Below are 23,383 nucleotides of genomic sequence, written 5' to 3' on the forward strand. Positions count from 1 at the left end.
TATTGTCCTTGCATTCATTGTTCTCGCATATGGTGCCTTCCTGGCATGCATGATGATCTGATAATGAATTAGATCAGTAGTCCATGGGCCAGAGGGCCAGATTTCACATATTAGTCCACTATGGGGTGGCAAGGATAATATCTGTGAGCTATATTTTGGTATGATAACCACTATCAGACACAGATAAATTGTGGTAATCACTGCATGAATGTTATGACCCTTATGCGGTTAATTGGGACAACTGGCTTTATGAAATGTATTATAAAACAACAATATTCTCAAAACAACGTATTGATATGTTATTAACTTCATAATACAACATGAAAGAAGGCATGGAACAATTTGAATGGTAGTGACATCTCTATGGCCCCAACGTAGAGGGTCTAAGGTCATACATGTATGCATTTTGGGGTATACATCGAGCCAGAATGGACGTTCGGTATAGGGAAGTGCTCCATTATGACATGGTACGTAGATAATCGACACCAAAAATCACACAAGGAGTCCCATTGAGACATTTTTGCATTCGGAAAGTATTCAGACCCCTTCCCTTTTTTCCACATTTTGTCACATTACAGCCTTACTCTAAAATGTATAACTTTTTTTTATTTCATCAATCTACACACACTACCCCATAATAACAAAGGGAAAACAGGTTTAGACATTAATGCAAATGTTTACATATGTTTACTTATTTACCTAAGTATTCAGACTCTTTGCTATGAGACTTGAAATTGAGCTCCAGTGCATCCTGTTTCCATTGATTATCCTTTGTTTTTACAACTTGATTGGAGCACCTGTGGTAAATTCAACTGATTGGACATGATTTGGAAAGGCACACACCTGTCTATATAAGGTCCCACAGTTGACATTGCATGCCAGAGCAAAAATCAAGCCATGAGGTCGAAGGAATTGTCTGTAGAGCTCTGAGACAGGATTGTGTCGGGGCACAGATCTTAAATGGAAGAAGTTTGGAACCACCAAGACTCTTCCTAGAGCTGGCCGCCCGGCCAAACTGAGCAATCGGGGGAGAAGGGCCTTGGTCAGGGAGGTGACCAAGAACCCGATGGTCACTCTGACAGAGCTCCAGAGTTCCTTTGTGGAGATGGGAGAAACTTCCAGAAGGACAATCATCTCTGCAGCACCCCACCATTCAGGCCTTTATGGTAGAGTGACCAGATGGAAGCCACTCATCAGTAAAAGGCACATGACATCCCGCTTGGAGTTTGCCAAAAGGCACCTAAAGGACTCTCAAACGATGAGAAACAAGGTTCTCTGGTCTAATGAAACCAAGATTGAACTTTTTGGCCTGAATGCCAGGCGTCACGTCTGGAGGAAACCTGGCACCATCCCTACAGTGAAGCCTGGTGGCAGCATCATGCTGTGGGGATGTTTTTCAGCTGCCGGGACTGGGAGACTAGTCAGGATCGAGGAAAAGATGAACGAAGCAAAGTACAGAGAGATCCTTGATGAAAACCTGCTCCGGAGCGCTCAGGTCCTCAGACTGGGGCGAAGTTTCACCTGCCAACAGGACAACGACCCTAAGTACACAGCCAAGACAAAGCAGGAGTGGCTTCGAGACAAGTCTCTGAATGTCCTCAAATATGTCAGGAGAGACCTCAAAATAGCTGTGCAGCGACGGTCCCCATCCAACCTGACAGAGCTTGAGAGGATCTGCAGAGAAGAATGGGAGAAACTCCCCAAATACACGTGTGCCAAGCTTGTAGCGCCATAACCAAGAAGACTCAAGGATGTAATCGCTGCCAAAGGTGCTTCAACAAAGTACTGAGTACTTGCTGTTCAGGGTTTTAGTGTAGAACTTTGTGATATCTGCTGATGTAAAAAGGGCTTAATAAGTACATTTGAGTAAAGGGTCTGAATACTTATGTAAATGTAATTTTATTTTTTATTTTTTAATTAGCAAAAAATTCTAAACCTGTTTTTGATTTGTCATTATGGGGTATTGTGTGTAGATTGACGAAACAAATCAACTTAATCAATTTTAGAATAAGGTTGCAACGTAACAAAATGTGGAAAAAGTCAAGGGGTCTGAATACTTTCTGAATGCACTGAATATTCAAAACATTAAGGACACCTGCTCTTTCCGACATAGACTGACCATGTGAATGCAGGTGAAAGATATGATCCCTTATTGATGTCACTTGTTAAATCCACTTCAATTCAGGACGCCTACAGCACCCGATGTCACAGGAAGGCCAAAAAGATAACCAAGGACATCAACCACCCGAGCTACGGCCCGTTCATCCAGAAGGCGAGGTCAGTACAGGTGCATCAAAGCTGGGATCGAGAGACTGAAAAACAGCTTTTATTTCAAGGCCATCAGACTGTTAAATAGCCATCACTAGCCAGCCTCCACCCAGTACCCTGCCCTGAACTTAGTCACTGTCACTAGCCGGCTACCACCCGGTTACTCAATCCTGCACCTTGGAGGCTGCTGCCTTATGTACATAGACATGGAATCACTGGTCACTTTAGTAATGGAACACTGGTCAATGTAATCATTTTTAGATGACGTTTTACTCATTTCAAATCAAATTTTATTGGTCACATACACATGGTTAGCAGATGTTAATGCGAGTGTAGCGAAATGCTTGTGCTTCTAGTTCCGATAGTGCACTAATATCTAACAAGTAATCTAACAGTTCCACAACAACTACCTTATACACACAAATGTGAAGGGATGTAATAGGAATATGTACATATAAATATATGGATGAGCGATGGCTGAGTGGCATAGGCAAGATGCAATAGATGGTATAAAATACAGTATATAGATATGAGTAATATAAGATATGCAATTTCATATGTATATACTGTATTCTAGTCATTCCACTCTGACATTGCTCGTCCTAATATTTACAGTATATATTTCTTAATTCCGTTCTTTTACTTTTAGATTTGTGTGTATTGTTGTGAATTGTTACATACTACTGCACTGCTGGAGCTAGGAACACAAGCATTTCGCTACCCCCGCAATAACATCTAAATAAACTCAGAAAAAAAAGAAACTGACCTTTTTCAGGAACCTGTCTTTCAAAGATAATTCGTAAAAATCCAAATAACTTCATAGATCTTCATTGTAAAGTGTTTAAAGACTGTTTCACATTCTTATTCAATAACCCATAAACAATTAATGAACATGCACCTGTGGAACGTCGTTAAGACACTAACAGCTTATAGACAGTAGGCAATTAAGGTCACAGTTATGAAAACTTAGACCACTAAAGAGGCCTTTCTACTGACTCTGAAAAACACCAAAAGAAAGACCCTGCTCATCTGAGCGAACGTGCCTTAGGCATGCTGCAAGGAGGCATGAGGCCTGCAGATGTGGCCAGGGCAATAAATTGCAATGTCCGTACTATGAGATGCCTAAGACAGCGCTTCAGGGAGACAGGACGGACAGCTGATTGTCCTCGCAGTGGCAGACCATGTGTAACAACACCTGCACAGGATCGGTACATCCGAACATCACACCTGCGGGACAGGTACAGGATGGCAACAACAACTGCCCGAGTTACACCAGGAACGCACAATCCCTCAATCAGTGCTCAGACTGTCCGCAATAGACTGAGAGAGGCTGGACTGAGGGCTTGTAGGCCTGTTGTAAGGCAGGTCCTCACCCGACATCACCGGCAACAACGTCACCTATGGGCACAAACCCACCATCGCTGGACCAGACAGGACCGGCAGAAAGTGCTCTTCCCTGACAATTCGCGGTTTTGTCTCACCGGGGGGATGGTCGGATTCGCGTTTATCGTCGAAGGAATGAGCGTTACACCGAAGCCTGTACTCTGGAGCAGGATCGAGGTGGAGGGTCCGTCATGGTCTGTGGCAGGTGTGTCACAGCATCATCGGACTGAGCTTGTTGTCATTGCAGGCAATCTCAACTCTGTACGTTACAGGGAAGACATCCTCCTCCCTCATGGTACCCTTCCTGCAGGCTCATCCTGACATGACCCTCCAGCATGACAATGCCACCAGCCATACCGCTCGTTCTGTGCGTGATTTCCTGCAAGACAGGAATGTCAGTGTTCTGCCATGGCCAGCGAAGAGCCCGGATCTCAATCCCATTGAGCACGTCTGGGACCTATTGGATCGGAGGGTGAGGGCTAGGGCCATTCCCCCCAGAAATATCCGGGAACTTGCAGGTGCCTTGGTGGAAGAGTGGGGTAACATCTCACAGCAAGAACTGACAAATCTGGTGCAGTCCATGAGGAGGAGATGCACTGCAGTACTTAATGCAGCTGGGGGCCACACCCGATACTGACTGTTACTTTTGATTTTGACCCCCCCCCCCCCCATTTGTTCAGGGACACATTATTCCATTTCTGTTATTCACATGTCTGTGGAACTTGTTCAGTTTATGTCTCAGTTGTTGAATCTTATGTTCATACAAATATTTACACGTTACGTTTGCTGAAAATAAACGCAGTTGACATTGAGAGGACGTTTCTTTTTTTGCTGAGTTTATGTGTATGTGACTAATACATTGATTTGATTTGAGATGAAGGAGACTAGACAAGCACCATATTTTCAAGATGGCCAACATTCATTCTAATGAGGAACTACGTTGATTTTGTATGGCTATAACTAAATAAGGAATCAGTGTAATAAGTCAAATAATGGCTTAAAATGTGTGTTACAATAAGGACAACACGCACACACAATTTAGACAGGGGCACTTGGACCAGCCCATCTGGCATTTGCCAGAAATGCTATATGGTCAGTCCATCCCTTGACTGATGTGTGCACTATTCTCAAGAATACACATTAATTTATTAAACTGAACAAAAATGTAAATGCAACAATTTCATTGATTTTACTGAGTTTTACAATTCATATGAGGAAATCAATCAATTGAAATACCTTTATTAGGCCCTAATCTATTGATTTTACATGACTGGGAATACAGATATGTTGGTAACAGATACCTTTAAAAAAAATGGGCCTCATAATGGGCCTCAGGATCTCGTCACGGTATTTTTGTGTATTCAAATTACCTTAGACAAAATGCAATTGTAGTTTATGCCTGCCCATACCATAACTCCACGGTCACCATGGGGCACTCTGTTCACAAAACTTGAGACATCTGTGGCATTGCGTTGTGTGACAAAACTGCATGTTTTTTGAGAGGCCTTAATTGTCCCCACTACAAGGTAATGATCATGCTGTTAAATCAGCTTCTTGATATCCCACACCTGTCAGGTGGATGGATTATCTTGGCAAATGAGAAATGCTCACAAACAGGGATGTTTGCAAATTTGTCCACAAAATTTGAGAGCAATAAGCTTTTTGTGCATATGGAAAATGTATTGGATATTTTATTTCAGCTCATGAAACATGGGACCAACACTTTATTTTTTGCATTTATATTTTTGTTCAGTGTAGATGGGTTTTATAATTGTTCCTTTTGTCCAGGTGAGAAAGGGCAGTGAGGAGTGCAATAGAGATTACGTCGTCTGTGGGTCTTTTGGGGGCGGTATGCAAATTGGAGTGTGTCCAGGGTGTCTGAGATTAAAATATGATGAGACAGCTTCTGAACAAATTGTTATCTCCAATGGCTAGGCCAGGTGTTCTCAAACTGTTTGGGGCCAGGGACCCCTTTTGTTATAGCATCTTCATCAGGAACCCCCTCATAATCAGAACACAACTGAAGTGAGAGAAACTCCTTGTATGCTATTTTGTACTATGACTTTGGGCCATGAGAAGGAACATTTAAAAAGTCCTGCCTCTTGGCTTCAGAGAGAAAATTGAGCCGTTTTCAATCAAATTTCCTGCAATTCTACACATTTTGTTTTAAATCTTACATTACAGTGCATTAATGTTAAAAAATATACATTTTGGGGAATACAAGAAGTAGAGTTAAAAAATGTATAGTTGGTGGAGTACTCTGGATATCAATATCCTTGTGAACCTCCCAAGCCCATGTTGCCCAAGGTTAAAAACATGAATTGTAGATTCATTATATTACGTTGTATTGTATTACTCTCTCTAAATTTATTCCACGCATCCCTTGTCCAAAATTCGTTGAATCTGTTTTTGTTAGTATTAATAAATAACTCCTACAGTACCGCAGACCCCCACTTCGAGAATCCCCGGGGCTAGGCTACATAATATTCATCCAGCTTTCTGTTCAGCAAATCCATTTATATCTTCAGCCAGACAGAGACAATTTGTACAATGAGAGAGACTGTTTAGTGGACATACACTTTGTTGCAATATCAGACAGAGTAAATCCCACACTATGCATTAAACATACTGTTTCAGCCAATCAGCATCCAGGATCTAAACTACCTGGTTTATAAATAAACACATAGCATGAGTAAAAATGGGGGAAAATAATACATAATTTTATTATTTTGTAGCTAGAATATGAAATGACATGCAGTGGGGTATTATGGGATATATTTGAGTTTTCTTGTCTGCATTGGTCTGCGTCGGCGTTCTTCCGGCTTCCAAGACTCAAACGGAAAGGGGAAAGCCTTGGCTGTGATGCCGCTGGATGATGGCTGCTTTCGGGATCTTAAGTTACGAACACCGGCCCCTGAAGCGGCCACGACTCGGACCTCCGGACGTTTATCCACAAGACCCAAAGCAAAAAGAGGTCAGATAAACTTAAATCGTTTGTCAATCCAACGTTGCAAAGAGAAATTGACACAAAGAGCCTATTTGGAAAGGAGCCCTTAGCTACGCTATGGTTGCTAACGTTAGCTAACGTTAATCCCCCCAGACGGCTATCAGGCCCAAACCAGTCTCTCTAGTAATAACAATGAACAGCTACTTGGCTTGTCAGTTTGCCTGCTCGCACTGAAAACACCAACCAGCTAGCTGGCTGGCTAGCTATCTTGATAGCTTTCTATGGGGCTAACGGTTACTCGTAATTTAGTTAACGCTAGCTAGCTAAATGATACTTTAAAATGAACAAATATTTCGCGAGCCGTTGTTTGCGTTTCAAATAACGTTAACTAGCAACACAACTAGGATACATTTGGAGCAGCTTGGTAGATAGCTAGCTAATGTTAGCGTTATTAGCAACTAGCTACTGTAGGTTAGCTAGTTAAATGTCGTCATTGATGGTCATGATGTATTTAGCTACTTTGACATGTCACTTAACGTTTCTGGCATATGTGGAATGGGATCCTAAGACTTAGTAAAAAATAAAAAATATTTTTTTTTGCCAAACAACCTCCACTCAATTTGATCATGTAGCTAGTTACCTAACGTTAGTTGGCAAAGCAGTCCCCCACTCAGATAATAATTTGTTTTGTAAACAAAGGTGGAGAATGTGGTATCCAGTGTCCAGTACATGTGCTCATTGGGTGACTTCATCAACTGCATGTTTTGAATTTCACAATAGAGATCTAATGTAAATAATTTGTGTTCCAGGATGAATTGACTGCGTTGAATGTGAAGCAAGGATTTAATAATCAACCGGCTGTGTCTGGGGATGAACATGGAAGTGCTAAAAATGTCAACTTCAATCCCTCAAAGGTGATCTTCTACTCATCACTGTTTCTTTGTCATCTGTATCAGACACATGTAGTGAATAATGATGCATGTTGTAGGATCTCTTGTTCATAGCATACTTTCCTATTACCCAAACAGATTAGTTCAAACTTCAGCAGCATCATTGCAGAGAAGCTGCGCTACAACACATTTCCAGACACAGGCAAACGGAAGCCTCAGGTCAACCAGAAGGACAATTTCTGGCTCGTTACTGCCAGGTCACAGAGCTCTATCAACAACTGGTTTACAGACTTGGCTGGGACTAAACCCCTCACCCAGCTGGCCAAGAAGGTAGGACTTTGTACCAAAACACCCCTGGGGGCACGTTCAGCAGAGCATCACATTGTGATAGAAATATGTTACTGTATGTAAAACAAACAAGACTCTGACATGTAGACTGAGTCATGCTGGCTCTATTCATGACATTTATATCTGCAAAGTTCAAAAATGTTTGCCTGCTGAACGTGGCCCTATTCTTCCTTTGACCAACACAAATTTAACCGCAATATGTCTGCTTGGGAGACTTATACACTATCTTCCTAATATCATTCAAAGTAACTACGTTGAGATTTATAAGACTGACTTGTAAATTATAAAAACATTTGTTATTTTTGTGCTACATCTTCCTTTACTGGGATTGTTTGGGTTTCTGTACCAGGTGCCGATCTTTAGTAAAAAGGAGGAGGTTTTTGGCTACTTGGCCAAGTACACAGTACCTGTGACGCGTTCGGCATGGATGATCAAGATGACCTGTGCGTATCACGCCGCCATCACAGAAACAAAAGTCAAGAAGCGGCACGTGATTGACCCCTGCATAGGTAATCAAGCACTCCTTAAAAAATATATAGCCTAACCATCCTTCCTTGAACAACATCGTTTTTTTTTTAATGATTGAGCATGTTCCAGCTAGCCCCCTGTGGCCAAAGCTCCTCAATAATGGAACATTCCAATATCCTGAGTGTGTTCACTGCCATTTAGAAAAGATAGGCTGCTACATCTCTAGAATTCTGCTCAGTCATGCTGCATTAACAGGAGCATATGCCACTGGGATGAATTGAACTCTAACTGTGTTCTTTCTGTCTGCACTGCAGAATGGACTCAGATCATCACTAAGTACCTGTGGGAGCAGTTGCAGAAGGTGGCCGAGTTCTACCGCCAGTCTCCCAGCCAGGGCTGTGGCTCCCCCCTCCCGGCCAATCCGGCCGAGGTAGACACGGCCATGAAGCAGTGGGAGTACAACGAGAAGCTGGCCATGTTCATGTTCCAGGTTGGTTGGTCCATTGGTTTGTCTGGGTTTTTTTGTCTGTTTGCCTGCCTATCTCAGGTTCCACGTCTGTCTCCACCGGGGACCTATGTATCTGCCATGTCTGATGCGTTTGATAAGCAAAATAAATATGCTTCAACTGGTAGAGCATGGCCCTTGAAACACCAGGATTGTGGGTTCGATTCCCAGGGCAACCCATGCATCAAATGTATGCACACATGACTAAGTCGCTTTGGATAAAAAAAACTTTGGGGAGTTTCTCCCATTCTTCTCTGCAGATGCTCTCAAGCTCTATCAGGTTGGATGGGGAGAGTTACTGCACAGCTATATCAAAATCAAATGACATTTTATTTATCACATGCTCCGACTACAACAGGTGTAGTAGACCTTACTGTGAAATGCTTACTTGCAAGCCCTTAACCAGCAATGCAGTTCAAGAAATTGTTAAGAAAATATTTACTAAATAAACTAAAGTACAAAATAAAAAGTAACACAATAAAATTACATAACAATAACGAGGCTATATACAGGGGTACCGGTACCGAGTCAATGTGCGGGGATACAGGTTAGTCGAGGTAGTTTGTACATGTAGGTTGGGGTAAAGTGACTATGCATAGATAATAAACAGCGAGTAGCAGCAGTGTAAAAACAAAGGAGGGGTCGAAGAAAATAGTCCGGGTGGCCATTTGATTAATTGTTCAGCAGTCTTATAGCTTCGGGGTAGAAGCTGTTAAGGAGCCTTTTGGACCTAGACTTGGCTCTCCGGTACCGCTTGCCGTGCGGTAGCAGAAAGAACAGTCTATCACTTGGGTGCCTTTTCAGTTCTCTCCAGAGATGTTCGATCGGGTTCAAGTCCGGGCTCTGGCTGGGCCACTCAAGGACATTCAGAGACTTGTCCCGAAGCCACTCCTGCGTTGTCTTGGTTGTGTGCTTAGGGTCATAGTCCTGTTGGAAGGTGAACCTTTGCCCCAGTCTGAGGTCCTGAGCGCTCTGGAGCAGGTTTTCATCAAGGATCTCTCTGTACTTTGCTCCATTCATCTTTCCATCAAACCTGACTAGTCTCCCAGTCCCTTCCGCTGAAAACATCCCCATGCTGCCACCACCATGCTTCACCATAGGAATGGTGCCAGTTTCCTCCAGACATGACGCTTGGCATTCAGGTCAAAGAGCAATCTTGGTTTCAAGTCCTTTAGGTGCCTTTTGGAAAACTCCAAGCAGGCTGACATGTGCCTTTTACTGAGGAGTGGCTTCTGTCTGACCACTCTACCATAAAGACCTAAATGGTGGGGTGCTGCAGAGATGATTGTCCTTCTGGAAGGTTTTCCCATCTCCACAAAGGAACTCTAGGGCAAAGTGGTCTTCGGGTTCTTGGTCACCTCCCTGACCAAGGCCCTTCTCCCCCGATTGCTCAGTTTGGCTGGGCGGCTAGCTCTAGGATGAGTCTAGGTGGTTCCAAACGTCTTCCATTTAAGAATGATGGAGGCCACTGTGTTCTTGGGGGACCTGGTGTGGCCACCAGCTGCATTAAGTACTTCAGTGCATCTCCTCATGGACTGCACCAGATTTGCCAGTTCTTGCTGTGAGATGTTACCCCACTCTTCCACCAAGGCACCTGCAAATTCCCGGACATCTCTGGGGGGAATGGCCCTAGCCTTCACCCTCCGATCCAACAGGTCCCAGACGTGCTCAATGGGATTGAGATCCGGGCTCTTCGCTGGCCATGGCAGAACACTGACATTCCTGTCTTGCAGGAAATCACGCACAGAATGAGCAGTATGGCTGGTGGCATTGTCATGCTGGAGGGTCATGTCAGGATGAGCCTGCAGGAAGGGTACCACGAGGGAGGAGGATGTCTTCCCTGTAACGCACAGCGTTGAGATTTCCTGCAATGACAACAAGCTCAGTCCGATGATGCTGTGACACACCGCCCCCAGACCATGACGGACCCTCCACCTCCAAATTGATCCCGCTCCAGAGTACAGGCATCGGTGTAATGCTCATTCCTTCGACGATAAACGCGAATCCGACCAACACCCCGGTGAGACAAAACCGCGACTCGTCAGTGAAGAGCACTTTTTGCCAGTCCTGTCTGGTCCAGCGATGGTGGATTTGTGCCCATAGGCGACGTTGTTGCCGGTGATGTCTGGTGAGGACCTGCCTTACAACAGGCCTACAAGCCCTCAGTCCAGCCTCTCTCAGCCTATTGCGGACAGTCTCAGCACTGATGGAGGGATTGTGCGTTCCTGGTGTAACTCGGGCAGTTGTTGTTGCCATCCTGTACCTGTCCCGCAGGTGTGATGTTCGGATGTACCCATCCTGTGCAGGTGTTGTTACACATGGTCTACCAATGCGAGGATGATCAGCTGTCCATCCTGTCTCCCTGTAGCGCTGTCTTAGGCGTCTCACAGTACGGACATTGCAATTTATTGCCCTGGCCACATCTGCAGGCCTCATGCCTCCTTGCAGCACGCCTAAGGCACGTTCACGCAGATGAGCAAGGACCCTGGGCATCTTTCTTTTGGTGTTTTTCAGAGTCAGTAGAAAGGCCTCTTTAAGTTTTCATAACTGACCTTAATTGCCTACCGTCCGTAAGCTTGTTAGTGTCTTAACGACCGTTCCACAGGTGCATGTTCATTAATTGTTTATGGTTCATTGAACAAGCATGGGAAACAGTGTTTAAACCCTTTACAATGACGATCTGTGAAGTTATTTGGATTTTTACGAATTATCTTTGAAAGACAGGTTCCTGAAAAAGGGACATTGTTTTCTGAGTTTATTTATATGTGTGTGTGTGTGTATTGACAAAAAGCAAACATCAAAGTCATATATTCACTAAACAGTTTGAAATGGATTGAGTTGTTACTTGGTTAGAATTTTGTGACTTCAATGTTTGCTTTTTGTCATTACACAGCTGTCTGTCATGGTAGTATAACCCTATTTCACTATGTCACTGCATAAGCAACGTGCTGCATGCCGGGTTCATTAGGGGAAAAATAGCAGTAAACAGCTAGCAAGTTAGCTTCTATTTAGAGGGTGAGCCATTTCTCTTGTCAACTAAACTATGAGGTAACCGATAAGACAATGTATGCATTTTCTGACTAAGGTTAGATAGATTCACAAGCAAGACAAAACAGTTTGGGAATTTTTTGGATGATCGTCTCTTGCTCGCCCGCATCATACAGCACATTGTTTACACTGACTAATAGTGAAATGGAGTAATTGCATAGCGTTAAAGATGCAGTCCGGAATCTTAAGCACAACAAACTCATAACATATATTGTACCAATTAGGTTCGTAACATGTCATACGAATTGCAACAACAAAAAAATGCATGGTGTAACTTATCATAGGAAGTGGATGACGTAGTACACAAAAAACGGGGTTACGCTTTGGCTCGTGATCGCCACTTTCAAAACTAATGGCTGAAATTATACAAAGTTCTGGAGCATCACTTTAACTAACCATAAATACTTCATGCTGTAGAAGAACAAGCAATTACAAACGGTTGTTTGCTTGTGTCCAGGATGGCATGCTAGATAGACACGAGTTCCTGACGTGGGTGTTGGAATGCTTCGAGAAAGTCCGACCTGGAGAGGATGAGCTTCTGAAGCTGCTGCTGCCCCTCCTGCTACAGGTAATGCCAATATACCATCCCTTTAGCGCCCATCTTAATAATCATTTGGTTGGTGTTTATATTTGTCCTGTTTCACATGTGTATTAATATGCATGTGTGAATTGGAAATGAGGTTTTTGCTTATCCCACTCTCCCTGAGACACCCTCGGAGCAATTAGGGTTAGGTTCCTTATTCAAGGGCACATCGGCAGATTTTTCACCTTGTCAGCTTTGGGATGCGAACTAGCAACCTTTCAGTTACTAGCCTAGCGGTTAGAGCATTGGGCCATGTTTCTCCTAATGCAGTGATGAATTTCATTCTCCATCCAGTAGCAAACCACGTATTTCATGTGGAAGAAGTGACTTGAGGAGACACTCATAGAGATGTAGTTTATCTTCACTAATCAGGAAAAGTCCAGGTTCTTACATCCTCTAATTATACAATTGGGGACATTAAAATCTTATTTTTCAAATTACTTTTTGTGCAGCAATGGTACATTGTTAATGCGACAAATTATCTAGCAGGCACCAAGTAAAGTAGCAATCGTCTAACAATAACCTATCTAATGAAAACATTTTCTGACATATGCCCTTGGAAGTGCAGTTTAATCTACTTTAAAGAAAATGTTTTTACCTGAGCTGCAGTAAATGTTAAGTTTTGAATGCCCCCAACTGTACATCCCCCGTTTTTCCCTATATTCCATTGCTGTGATCACTTATCAGCTCTGAAGAGTTAGAACTGACATTGTGAGTCGTGTACCCTCCCTCACTTCTCAGGGGGGTTAGAACTGACATTGTGAGTCGTGTCCCCTCCCTCAGTACTCAGGGGGGTTAGAACTGACATTGTGAGTCGTGTACCCTCCCTCACTTCTCAGGGGGGTTAGAACTGACATTGTGAGTCGTGCACCCTCCCTCAGTACTCAGGGGAGTTAGAACTGACATTGTGAGTCGTGTCCCCGCCCTCAGTACTCAGGGGGGTTAGAACTGACATTGTGAGTCAATCCCCTCCCTCAGTACTCAGGGGGGTTAGAACTGACATTGTGAGTCGTGCACCCTCCCTCAGTACTCAGGGGGGTTAGAACTGACATTGTGAGTCGTGTACCCTCCCTCAGTACTCAGGGGGGTTAGAACTGACATTGTGAGTCAATTCCCCTCCCTCAGTACTCAGGGGGGTTAGAACTGACATTGTGAGTCGTGCACCCTCCCTCAGTACTCAGGGGGGTTAGAACTGGCATTGTGAGTCGTGTACCCTCCCTCACTTCTCAGGGGGGTCAGAACTGACATTGTGAGTCGTGTCCCCTCCCTCAGTACTCAGGGGGGTTAGAACTGACATTGTGAGTCGTGTCCCCTCCCTCAGTACTCAGGGGGGTTAGAACTGACATTGTGAGTCATGTACCCTCCCTCAGTACTCAGGGGAGTTAGAACTGACATTGTGAGTCATGTACCCTCCCTCACTTCTCAGGGGGGTTAGAACTGACATTGTGAGTCGTGTCCCCTCCCTCAGTACTCAGGGGGGTTAGAACTGACATTGTGAGTCAATTCCCCTCCCTCAGTACTCAGGGGGGTTAGAACTGACATTGTGAGTCGTGTCCCCTCCCTCAGTACTCAGGGGGGTTAGAACTGACATTGTGAGTCGTGTCCCCTCCCTCAGTACTCAGGGGAGTTAGAACTGACATTGTGAGTCGTGTACCCTCCCTCAGTACTCAGGGGAGTTAGAACTGACATTGTGAGTCATGTACCCTCCCTCACTTCTCAGGGGGGTTAGAACTGACATTGTGAGTCGTGTCCCCTCCCTCAGTACTCAGGGGGGTTAGAACTGACATTGTGAGTCGTGTACCCTCTCTCAGTACTCAGGGGAGTTTGTGCTGTCGGCCTACCTGTCTCGGAGACTGGCCTACTTCTGCACGCGACGCCTCAACCTGCTGCTAAGCGACGGGAGCCTGGGACCCGGCGCCGGGGGGCACCCGGCACACAGCATCCTGGCGCAGCCGGGGAATGCCCTGCCCCCCACACCCACCTCCCAGCCCACGGGGGGCAACCAACCCCAGACCCCCTTCACAGACTTCTACATCTGCCCTCAACACAGGCCCTTGGTGTTTGGGCTCAGCTGCATGCTACAGGTACAAACACACTGAATAGCCTTTCCACTGAATTGAATGGATTGTCTGCTACTGCAGTACTATTACACTACTATTAATATTGCTGTTAAGCCATAAGGCTAGTATAGTAAGTACTATTAATATTGCTGTTAAGCCATAAGGCTAGTATAGTAAGTACTATTCACACTATTGCTGTTAAGCCATAAGGCTTGTATAGTAAGTACTATTACACTACTATTAATATTGCTGTTGAGCCATGAGGCTAGTATAGTAAGTACTATTACACTACTATTAATGTTACTGTTAAGCCATGAGGCTAATATAGTAAGTACTATTACACTACTATTAATGTTACTGGTAAGCCATGAGGCTAATATAGTAAGTACATGGCTATGTTGGTAAACTAGCTCTGGTTACATTATCAGGTTTGGGATTGTTCCTGATGAAATTGTATTGTAGATGACATTTTTCCTGATTTCCCATATTGTCAATCACATCCCTGAATTGTTCTTTTCCTGGTCTTGGTTTCATCAGAGTATCGTGCTGTGCTGTCCCAGTGCCCTGGTGTGGCACTACTCTCTGACAGACAGCCGGAACAAGACTGGTTCCCCACTGGACCTACTCCCCATATCGCCCTCCAACCTGCCCATGCCGGGGGGCAACAGCACCTTTACACAGCAGGTTAGGCCCAGAGTCTGGTTCCTGTCAAGGTTTCTTCCCGCCTTGGAAGATATTCCATGCCACTGTACCTTTGGCATTGACTTTATATTGCTTAGAGTTTGGATTATGACTAATGCATTTGGAGTTTGGATTATGACTAATGCATTTGGAGTTTGGATTATGACTAATGCATTTGGAGTTTGGATTATGACTAATGCATTTGGAGTTTGGATTATGACTAATGCATTTGGAGTTTGGATTATGACTAATGCATTTGGAGTTTGGATTATGACTAATGCATTTGGAGTTTGGATTATGACTAATGCATTTGGAGTTTGGATTATGACTAATGCATTTGGAGTTTGGATTATGACTAATGCATTTGGAGTATGGATTATGACTAATGCATTTGGAGTATGACTAATGCATTTGGAGTATGACTAATGCATTTGGAGTATGACTAATGCATTTGGAGTATGACTAATGCATTTGGAGTTTGGATTATGACTAATGCATTTGGGGTTTGGATTAAGACTAATGCATTTGGGGTATGACTAATGCGGAGTTTGGAGTATGACTAATGCATTTGGAGTTTGGATTATGACTAATGCATTTGGAGTATGGATTATGACTAATGCATTTGGAGTATGGATTATGACTAATGCATTTGGAGTATGGATTATGACTAATGCATTTGGAGTATGACTAATGCATTTGGAGTATGACTAATGCATTTGGAGTATGACTAATGCATTTGGAGTATGACTAATGCATTTGGAGTTTGGAGTATGACTAATGCATTTGGAGTTTGGAGTATGACTAATGCATTTGGGGTTTGGATTATGACTAATGCATTTGGAGTTTAGATTATGACTAATGCATTTGGAGTATGACTAATGCATTTGGAGTATGACTAATGCATTTGGAGTTTGGATTATGACTAATGCATTTGGGGTTTGGATTATGACTAATGCATTTGGGGTATGACTAATGCATTTGGAGTATGACTAATGCATTTGGAGTATGACTAATGCATTTGGAGTATGACTAATGCATTTGGAGTATGACTAATGCATTTGGAGTATGACTAATGCATTTGGAGTATGACTAATGCATTTGGAGTATGACTAATGCATTTGGAGTATGACTAATGCATTTGGAGTATGACTAATGCATTTGGAGTATGACTAATGCATTTGGAGTTTGGATTATGACTAATGCATTTGGAGTTTGGATTATGACTAATGCATTTGGAGTTTAGATTATGACTAATGCATTTGGAGTATGACTAATGCATTTGGGGTTTGGATTTGGACTAATGCATTTGTCAGTTGAATGATGGCCTTCCACACGCTGAGAGGTTGACATCATTGCATGCCTATTGACTTTGTCTTCTCAGTCGTCCCATCTGCTTATCTCAGTCTTATCTGTGCTTTTACCTCAGGTCCGTGCAAAGGTCAGAGAAATAGAGGAGCAGGTCAAGGACAGAGGGCAGGCTGTGGAGTTCCGCTGGTCCTTTGATAAATGTCAGGAGACAACTGCTGGTAAGGAAACTGCTCCTTCATGATTAGATCAATAACACCTATAAAATGACATGACATTGCATCCAGACAATGACTACATGGGCTGGTTTCCCAGACAAAGATTAAGACTAGTCCTGGACTAATAATCTAATTCAACAGAGATTCTCCACTGAGCATGCTTTATAGCCCAGCACTAGGCTTCATCTTTGTCTGGGAATCTGGCCCTGGATGTATAAGGAAAAAGGAAATTAGTAACATTTTGTGTTTTACTTGCTTTCGCCAGGCTTCACCATTGGAAGGGTCCTACACACCCTGGAGGTTCTAGACAACCACAGCTTTGAGAAGTCAGACTTCAGCAACTCCCTGGATTCCCTTTACAACCGCATCTTCGGCTCGGGCCAGAGCAAAGACGGCCACGAGGTAAAGATGTTTTCTCTTAGATGACCATTCTTGCATATGTCAAGTCTGAAGACTTCAAAGGCCCATTGCAGTTAAAATGTGATTTTTTTCCTGTTTTTTATGTATCACACACACACATTGCATTTGGAAAGTATTCAGACCCCTTGACTTTTTCCATATTTTCTTACGTTACAGCCTTATTCTAAAATTGATTAAATAGTTTTTTCCCTCGTCAATCTACACATAATACCCCATAATGACAAATCTAAAACAGGTTTTTAGAAATGTTTGCAAATGTATAAAAATGTTACATAAATGTACATATCATTTACATTTTAGTCATTTAACAGAGGCTCTTATCCAGAGCGACTTACAGTAGTGAATGCATACATTTCATACAAAAAATTTCTCCGTACTGGTCCCCCCGTGGGAATCGAACCCACAACCCTGGTGTTGCAAACACCATGCTCTACCAACTGAGCCACACGGGACATTTACATAAGTGTTCAGACCCTTTACTCAGACCCTTTACTCAGTACTTTGTGGAAGCACCTTTCGCAGTGATTACAACCTTGAGTCTTCTTGGGTATGATGCTATAAGCTTGGCACACCTGTTTGGGGAGTTTCTCCCATTCTTCTCTGCAGATTCTCTCAAGCTCTGTCAGGTTGGATGGGGAGTGTAACTGCACAGCTACTTTCAGGTCTCCAGAGATGTTTGATTGGGTTCAAGTCTGGGCTCTGACTGGGCCACTCAAGAACATTCAGAGATTTGTCCCGAAGCCACTCCTGCGTTGTCTTGGTTGTGTGCTTAGGGTCGTTGTCCTGTTGGAACGTGAACCATCGCCCCAGTCAGGTCCTGAGCGCTCTGAAGCAGGTTTTCATCAAGGAGCTCTCTGTACTTTGCTCCATTTCCTCCAGATGTGACGCTTGGCATTCAGCCAAAGAGTTCAATCTTGGTTTCATCAGACCAGAAAATCTTGTTTCTCACGGTCTGAGAGTCTTTAGGTGCCTTTTGGCAAACTCCAAGCAGGCTGTCGTGTGCCTTTTTACTGAGGAGTGGCTTCCGTCTGGCCACTCTACCATAAAGGCCTGATTGGTAGAGCGCTGCAGAGATGGTTGCCCTTCTGGAATGTTCTCCCATCTCCATAGAGGAACTCTGGAGCTCTGTGAAGAGAGTGACCATCGGGTTCTTGGTCACCTCCCTGACCAAGGCCCTTCTCCCCCGATTGCTCAGTTTGGTGGTTCCAAACTTTTTCCATTTAAAAATGGAGGCCACTGTGTTCTTGCGGACCTCCAATGCTGCAGAAATCTTTTGGTACCCATCCCCAGATCTGTGCCTTGACACAATCCTTTTTCAGAGCTCTACGGACAAATCCTTCAACCTCATGGCTTGGTTTTTGCTCTGACGTGCTCAATTTCGAGTCTCATAGCAAAATGACTGAATACTTATGTAAATAATTTCTTTTTATTATTGGTAAAAAATTCTGCTGCCGTTTTTGTTTTGTCATTATGGGGTATTGTGTGTAGATTGAGGGGGGGGAAGTATTTAATCAATTTTAGAATAAGGCTGTAACGTAACAAGATGTGTAAAAAATCTATGTTTTTATACTTTCCTGAAGGAAATCCGTGCTTGATAAATGTCCCTTTGCTAAGAAGTTATTTTTGTTTCTTTTTGACCATTAAAATTTGAAACAATCACAGTAAGGTACTTAATTGTTGCCCAGAAATGATATTGAGATAAAAATAGCTGCATTGGACCTTTTAATGTTTTTCAATCACAGATAAAAAGGCAAAATGTCAAGTGTGAGCAAGAGGCCAACTAACACCATCTGGCCCTAATCATTACTGTAAAACACATAGAATTTCTTCTTCTGGAGAGAATGAACTGTATTCTATTGTATTCTTCTAGAAACACTACTTAGATGGGCCCAGGCTTCCGTGCTGTATGGTCATGTTTCTCTCTGTTTAGATGTCCCCTGATGACGATGCCGTGGTGACCCTGCTGTGTGAGTGGGCGGTGTGCTGCAAGAGGTCTGGCCGTCACAGGGCCATGGTGGTCGCCAAGCTGCTGGAAAAGAGACAGGCAGAGATCGAAGCCGAGGTGAGACAGTGGCCCACGCACTCGTGCACATACACATTTCCAATTCATGACTACAGCACCGTGACTGCCCCACAGTGACACATGGCCTTGTCACTCGGCCACAGCTGTTCCTGAGTATTCTCAAGGATACTTCTTGTCTTCTTTCTTGCCTCATGAGAACAGGTCTCTCTTGCAAAAGAGACCTTAATCCCGAGATTTCACCTGTGTAAATAAAGGATGAAGATGGCCACAGCCTTTAATAACAAGATTCTGAACTGTTTTAGAAGATGTGAGGTATAGGTTTTTGTATTTCCTCAAGGCTATTGTTGTGTGCAATGCTGTCACAATCCATTTAATTAAACTGAATTCCCTGCAAACATGTGTATACAAAACCGAAGAAACTATTGTTCAAATGTTATACCATGCTTTTCACAGATGTAAGGGATATTTGCTCAATGGCAGTGGTTCTCAGGCTGTGTGTGTGCTTGTCTGTGTTCGCAGAGGTGCGGCGAGTCAGAGGTGGTGGATGAGAAAGGCTCAGTTTCGTCAGGATCTCTTTCGGCGGCCACCCTGCCTGTGTTTCAAGACGTGCTCCTGCAGTTCCTGGACACCCAGGCCCCCATGCTCAGTGAGTCTGCCCTTCACTTCACTAGTAGTCAATTATATTCCCTTATTTGGGTTGTTTGCAGCTGCTTCCCAAATCACACCCTATTCCCTATACTGTGTCTACCCACTCTGCCCAGATTTCCTAACTTAATACATCTGATAAGCACTGAGCTCTCTTGACAGAGCGGTGCGCTTTCTCGCAGAGACTTTTTTGAGGATTCTACATGTTGTGGTGTTCGTCTGCAAAGTTGTTTCCGCTGGTCGCAAAAAGCCAAATTAACATGACACAAACTGAATTGAATGTAAAAGGCTTTGAAAATTAAAAGCTAGCTGTACGCTCAGTGCTCCGTTGATGTTTCACAAATGTTTTTCTGAGAAATCTTTGAAATCGTTCATATGAAAAGTGTATACTAGAATATGAAAATGTCATGACTCAAAATCGATATCTATATTTCCTCTATATTGTTTTATGTCCTCTGGATTTGAGAAGAAAGAAGAGTTCCACTGTGAGCCTTTCCGTTAGCCTTAATTCTTCCACAGCATCCAGCCCAGCTGACTCAATGCTATTTTCCAGATTTCTTTTTTACCACTTTTTTTTCTCTGACCTCAATTGATTTAGTCACTCTAATTTTAGCCATCCTACAAGAGTAAAAATGTTACCAAGTTTTGATTGAACACCTTATATAATGCTCTACTTTTGATTAGGGCCCTTGACCACAGCTCTATGGGTCCTGGTCAAAAGTAGTGCACTATATAGGGAATATAGGGTGCCATTTATGAGCCCGCTAGGCTCTCTGCATCTCCTGATAGTGCTCCTGATTCCAGCACTCTTTTGTACTTAGTCTGCCCAGCGGGTTGAGTTGTTATGCACTACTATGGGTTTGGGACTTGAGCTGTACTGAGCTGGCCTGGTTACACATCCACCATAGTGCTGAAAAGGACAATGGTGAAAAGACAAAATCCACAACAGCACAGTATGGTTCAGGTCAGCAACATAGTGGGAAAAGGGTATAGGTGTTGAGTAGGGTGAAAAGAAAATTCAGGTCAGAAGATTCATGGACACTGTATGGAATAAGCAGAAAATCATGGAATTCCCCACTGGTATTTCTGGAAAACCTGGGAGTTTTTGGAATGTTACCCAAATTTTGCAACCTTAGTGTTGGGTTAGCATGGCACACAGGGTCCTGTGTGGCTCAGTTATCAGAGCATGGCGCTTGCAACGTCACGTTCGATTCCAGCTTTAGCCACCAAATATGAAAATGTATGTGTGCACTACTGTTAGTCGCTTTGGATCAAAGTGTCTGCTAAAGATTATATTATAAAGGTATGACTGGTCTCTTAATGCTTCTAATGCTGGAGTGTATAGTGACAAACTATCCCCATCTGTCCCTTCTCAGCGGAGGCAGGCAACGAGAGCGAGCGTGTGGAGTTCTCTAACCTGGTGCTGCTTTTCTGTGAGCTCATCCGCCACGACGTCTTCTCTCACAACATCTACATGTGCACGCTCATCTCCCGCGGTGACCTGGCCTCTGACTCCCACCTGCCCCGCCCCCGTTCCCCTAGTGATGAGCCTTCAGACGAATCAGAGCGCAAGGAGCAGGATGCAGGCAGCAGCGTCAAGAACGAGGCATGTTATGTGGTGGCAGCTGTGCTAGTGTGCACTATGTATCATTGGTAGTTACTCACTGCTTTTGAATTGATTTTGGAATGAAAGGTGTATTTTCTTTTCTTTATACAGGACACTGGTCTCTCCGAGTCAATGGAGATCGATCACAACTCGAGCGCTAATTTTGATGAGGTAGGTGTATATGCATCATGCCAGTAGAAGTGGGTAGCTAATGTGTACTAGTGAATTCTCTCCCTGGCACAACTATATGGTATTCTTACCTGTGCTCCATCAGACTGTCCCATTGACCTCTGGATAAACTTTCCATGCTTTGTGCAGCCCTATTAATTTGAGCTGTCTCTTGTTTTGTAGATGTTTTCTCCCCCCACTCACTGTGAGTCAAAGGGCAGCCCCTCTCCTGAAAAGCCTGCCCCGGAACAGGAAGGGAAGGGCGCCTGCAAAGACAAGGCCCTGGATCCTGCCTTCCCATTGGTGTATGAGCAGCCCCGCCACATCCAATACGCTACCCACTTCCCCATCCCCCAGGTAAGCAGCCCTGAGAGAGGCTTTGGCTTGCTCAGCTCTAACACACAGATGGAATTCAATCTGGGTCATCAGTGCAACTGTAGACCATGATAGCCCTCTGAGCTAAAGCCCAGGCTCTGGGAGCTTTATAGTTTCAGAAAGTTTACCTATCACCCCAGCAAAGCTTAGTGAACTACCGCTGCTACATTGGCACATGTTGTTTGGTTGTTGGTCTAACTCAAGGCAATTTTAGCCCTTCAAGCTAAAACACACATTTTCAGCTTTCTGCCGTTGCTTTGCACCCAACCTCAACTACATAGTCTATGCACAAATTGACTCACTCCTTCACACAGTTAGCCCTCTAAACAAAAGACAGATCTCAGATGACTCATAACAACTGGGTGGCTCTGTGAACTACCTCCACCATGCATGTATTGACTCATTCCTTGACAGTTAGCCTTCTGAGCTAAAGTCTAGGCATTAGCTATTAGTGCCGACATAAGTCCTCAGATCTCAAGCTATGTGAACTACCTCCACTACATAATGCACAGTGCACACATTGACTGACTCGTCGTCGTCCCCAGGAGGAGAGTGCCAGTCACGAGTGTAACCAGCGACTGGTGGTGCTCTACGGCGTGGGCAAGCAGCGAGACGAAGCGAGGCACGCCATCAAGAAAATCACCAAAGACATCTTGAAGGTGCTCAACCGCAAAAGCACAGCAGAGACCGGTAAGAATAGTACTGCTTCCAGTTCTTATTTGACTCTTGTTTTTAATGACCTCATCTTTGGGCCTTCTGTTTTCCCTGGAGCAATATGGCCTGTGACTTTCTATCTGCCGTTGCTTTTAGAATTTTTCACGTAGAGAGAAAGACTATGCTCGTTCTGGAAACTCCAGACTTTGACATGAATTTGAGCACCAGTCGTGACGTGCAACCATAGATTTATTGAGTGAGGTTGTATATTCCCACAACTCGCAGCAGATGTGCCCCCTGTCTATCACATTACAGATACTGTTTGAGCAGATTGCAGTGAGACGTTATTTTGTTAACTTTGTTTTTGATGGACGCTGTGCCTGTTTTTAGTGCATCACAAATGGCACCCTATTCCCACTACTTAAAGTAGTGCACTATGTAGGGAATAGGGTACCATTTGAGAGACAGTTGCTATTACATCTGCCCCTATCTGATCCCTTCAATAACGTTTCCCAAGTTGAAAACTGTCCTCAGAAACCTTCATATCTCTTCTCCAACACTCTTTCCTCTCTGTTATTCATTATTGAACACAGGATTTTTGACGATTGACTCTAGGGCTAGCATCCTATATTCAATATTCATTTCCATCCTGTCCAATTTCTATGCTAGTAGCTGTAATTTGCTGCCACTCATCTTATCTCTCTTAGCATGTGACATTAACAAGGGTGATTTGAGAAGTTATAATTATGCAGCCTCAAGGGATTTTTTTCTTATGTCATTCATGTCAT

The 23,383-nt window shown here is 43.8% G+C and overlaps 1 protein-coding gene across 1 annotated transcript in view; it reads left to right on the forward strand.

Moving 5' to 3' along the window:
• Positions 1–6,465: 6,465 nt before the first annotated feature.
• The window catches only part of LOC106604460 (mediator of RNA polymerase II transcription subunit 12), a 44,528-nt gene continuing 27,610 nt past the window's right edge, over positions 6,466–23,383 (forward strand). Inside the window, exons 1-16 of the mRNA XM_014199094.3 lie at positions 6,466–6,625; positions 7,408–7,512; positions 7,627–7,818; positions 8,186–8,345; positions 8,619–8,794; positions 12,315–12,425; positions 14,252–14,524; positions 15,038–15,184; positions 16,608–16,707; positions 16,970–17,106; positions 19,055–19,186; positions 19,667–19,793; positions 21,169–21,398; positions 21,510–21,569; positions 21,750–21,923; positions 22,487–22,631. Of these exons, the coding sequence (XP_014054569.2) occupies positions 6,524–6,625; positions 7,408–7,512; positions 7,627–7,818; positions 8,186–8,345; positions 8,619–8,794; positions 12,315–12,425; positions 14,252–14,524; positions 15,038–15,184; positions 16,608–16,707; positions 16,970–17,106; positions 19,055–19,186; positions 19,667–19,793; positions 21,169–21,398; positions 21,510–21,569; positions 21,750–21,923; positions 22,487–22,631 (2,371 nt within the window). The 5' untranslated portion in view covers positions 6,466–6,523. The remainder of the gene's footprint in view (positions 6,626–7,407; positions 7,513–7,626; positions 7,819–8,185; positions 8,346–8,618; positions 8,795–12,314; positions 12,426–14,251; positions 14,525–15,037; positions 15,185–16,607; positions 16,708–16,969; positions 17,107–19,054; positions 19,187–19,666; positions 19,794–21,168; positions 21,399–21,509; positions 21,570–21,749; positions 21,924–22,486; positions 22,632–23,383) is intronic.

This window comes from Salmo salar, chromosome 05, assembly GCF_965601325.2.
Source record: "Salmo salar chromosome 05, fSalSal1, whole genome shotgun sequence".
Classification (NCBI taxonomy): domain Eukaryota; kingdom Metazoa; phylum Chordata; class Actinopteri; order Salmoniformes; family Salmonidae; genus Salmo; species Salmo salar.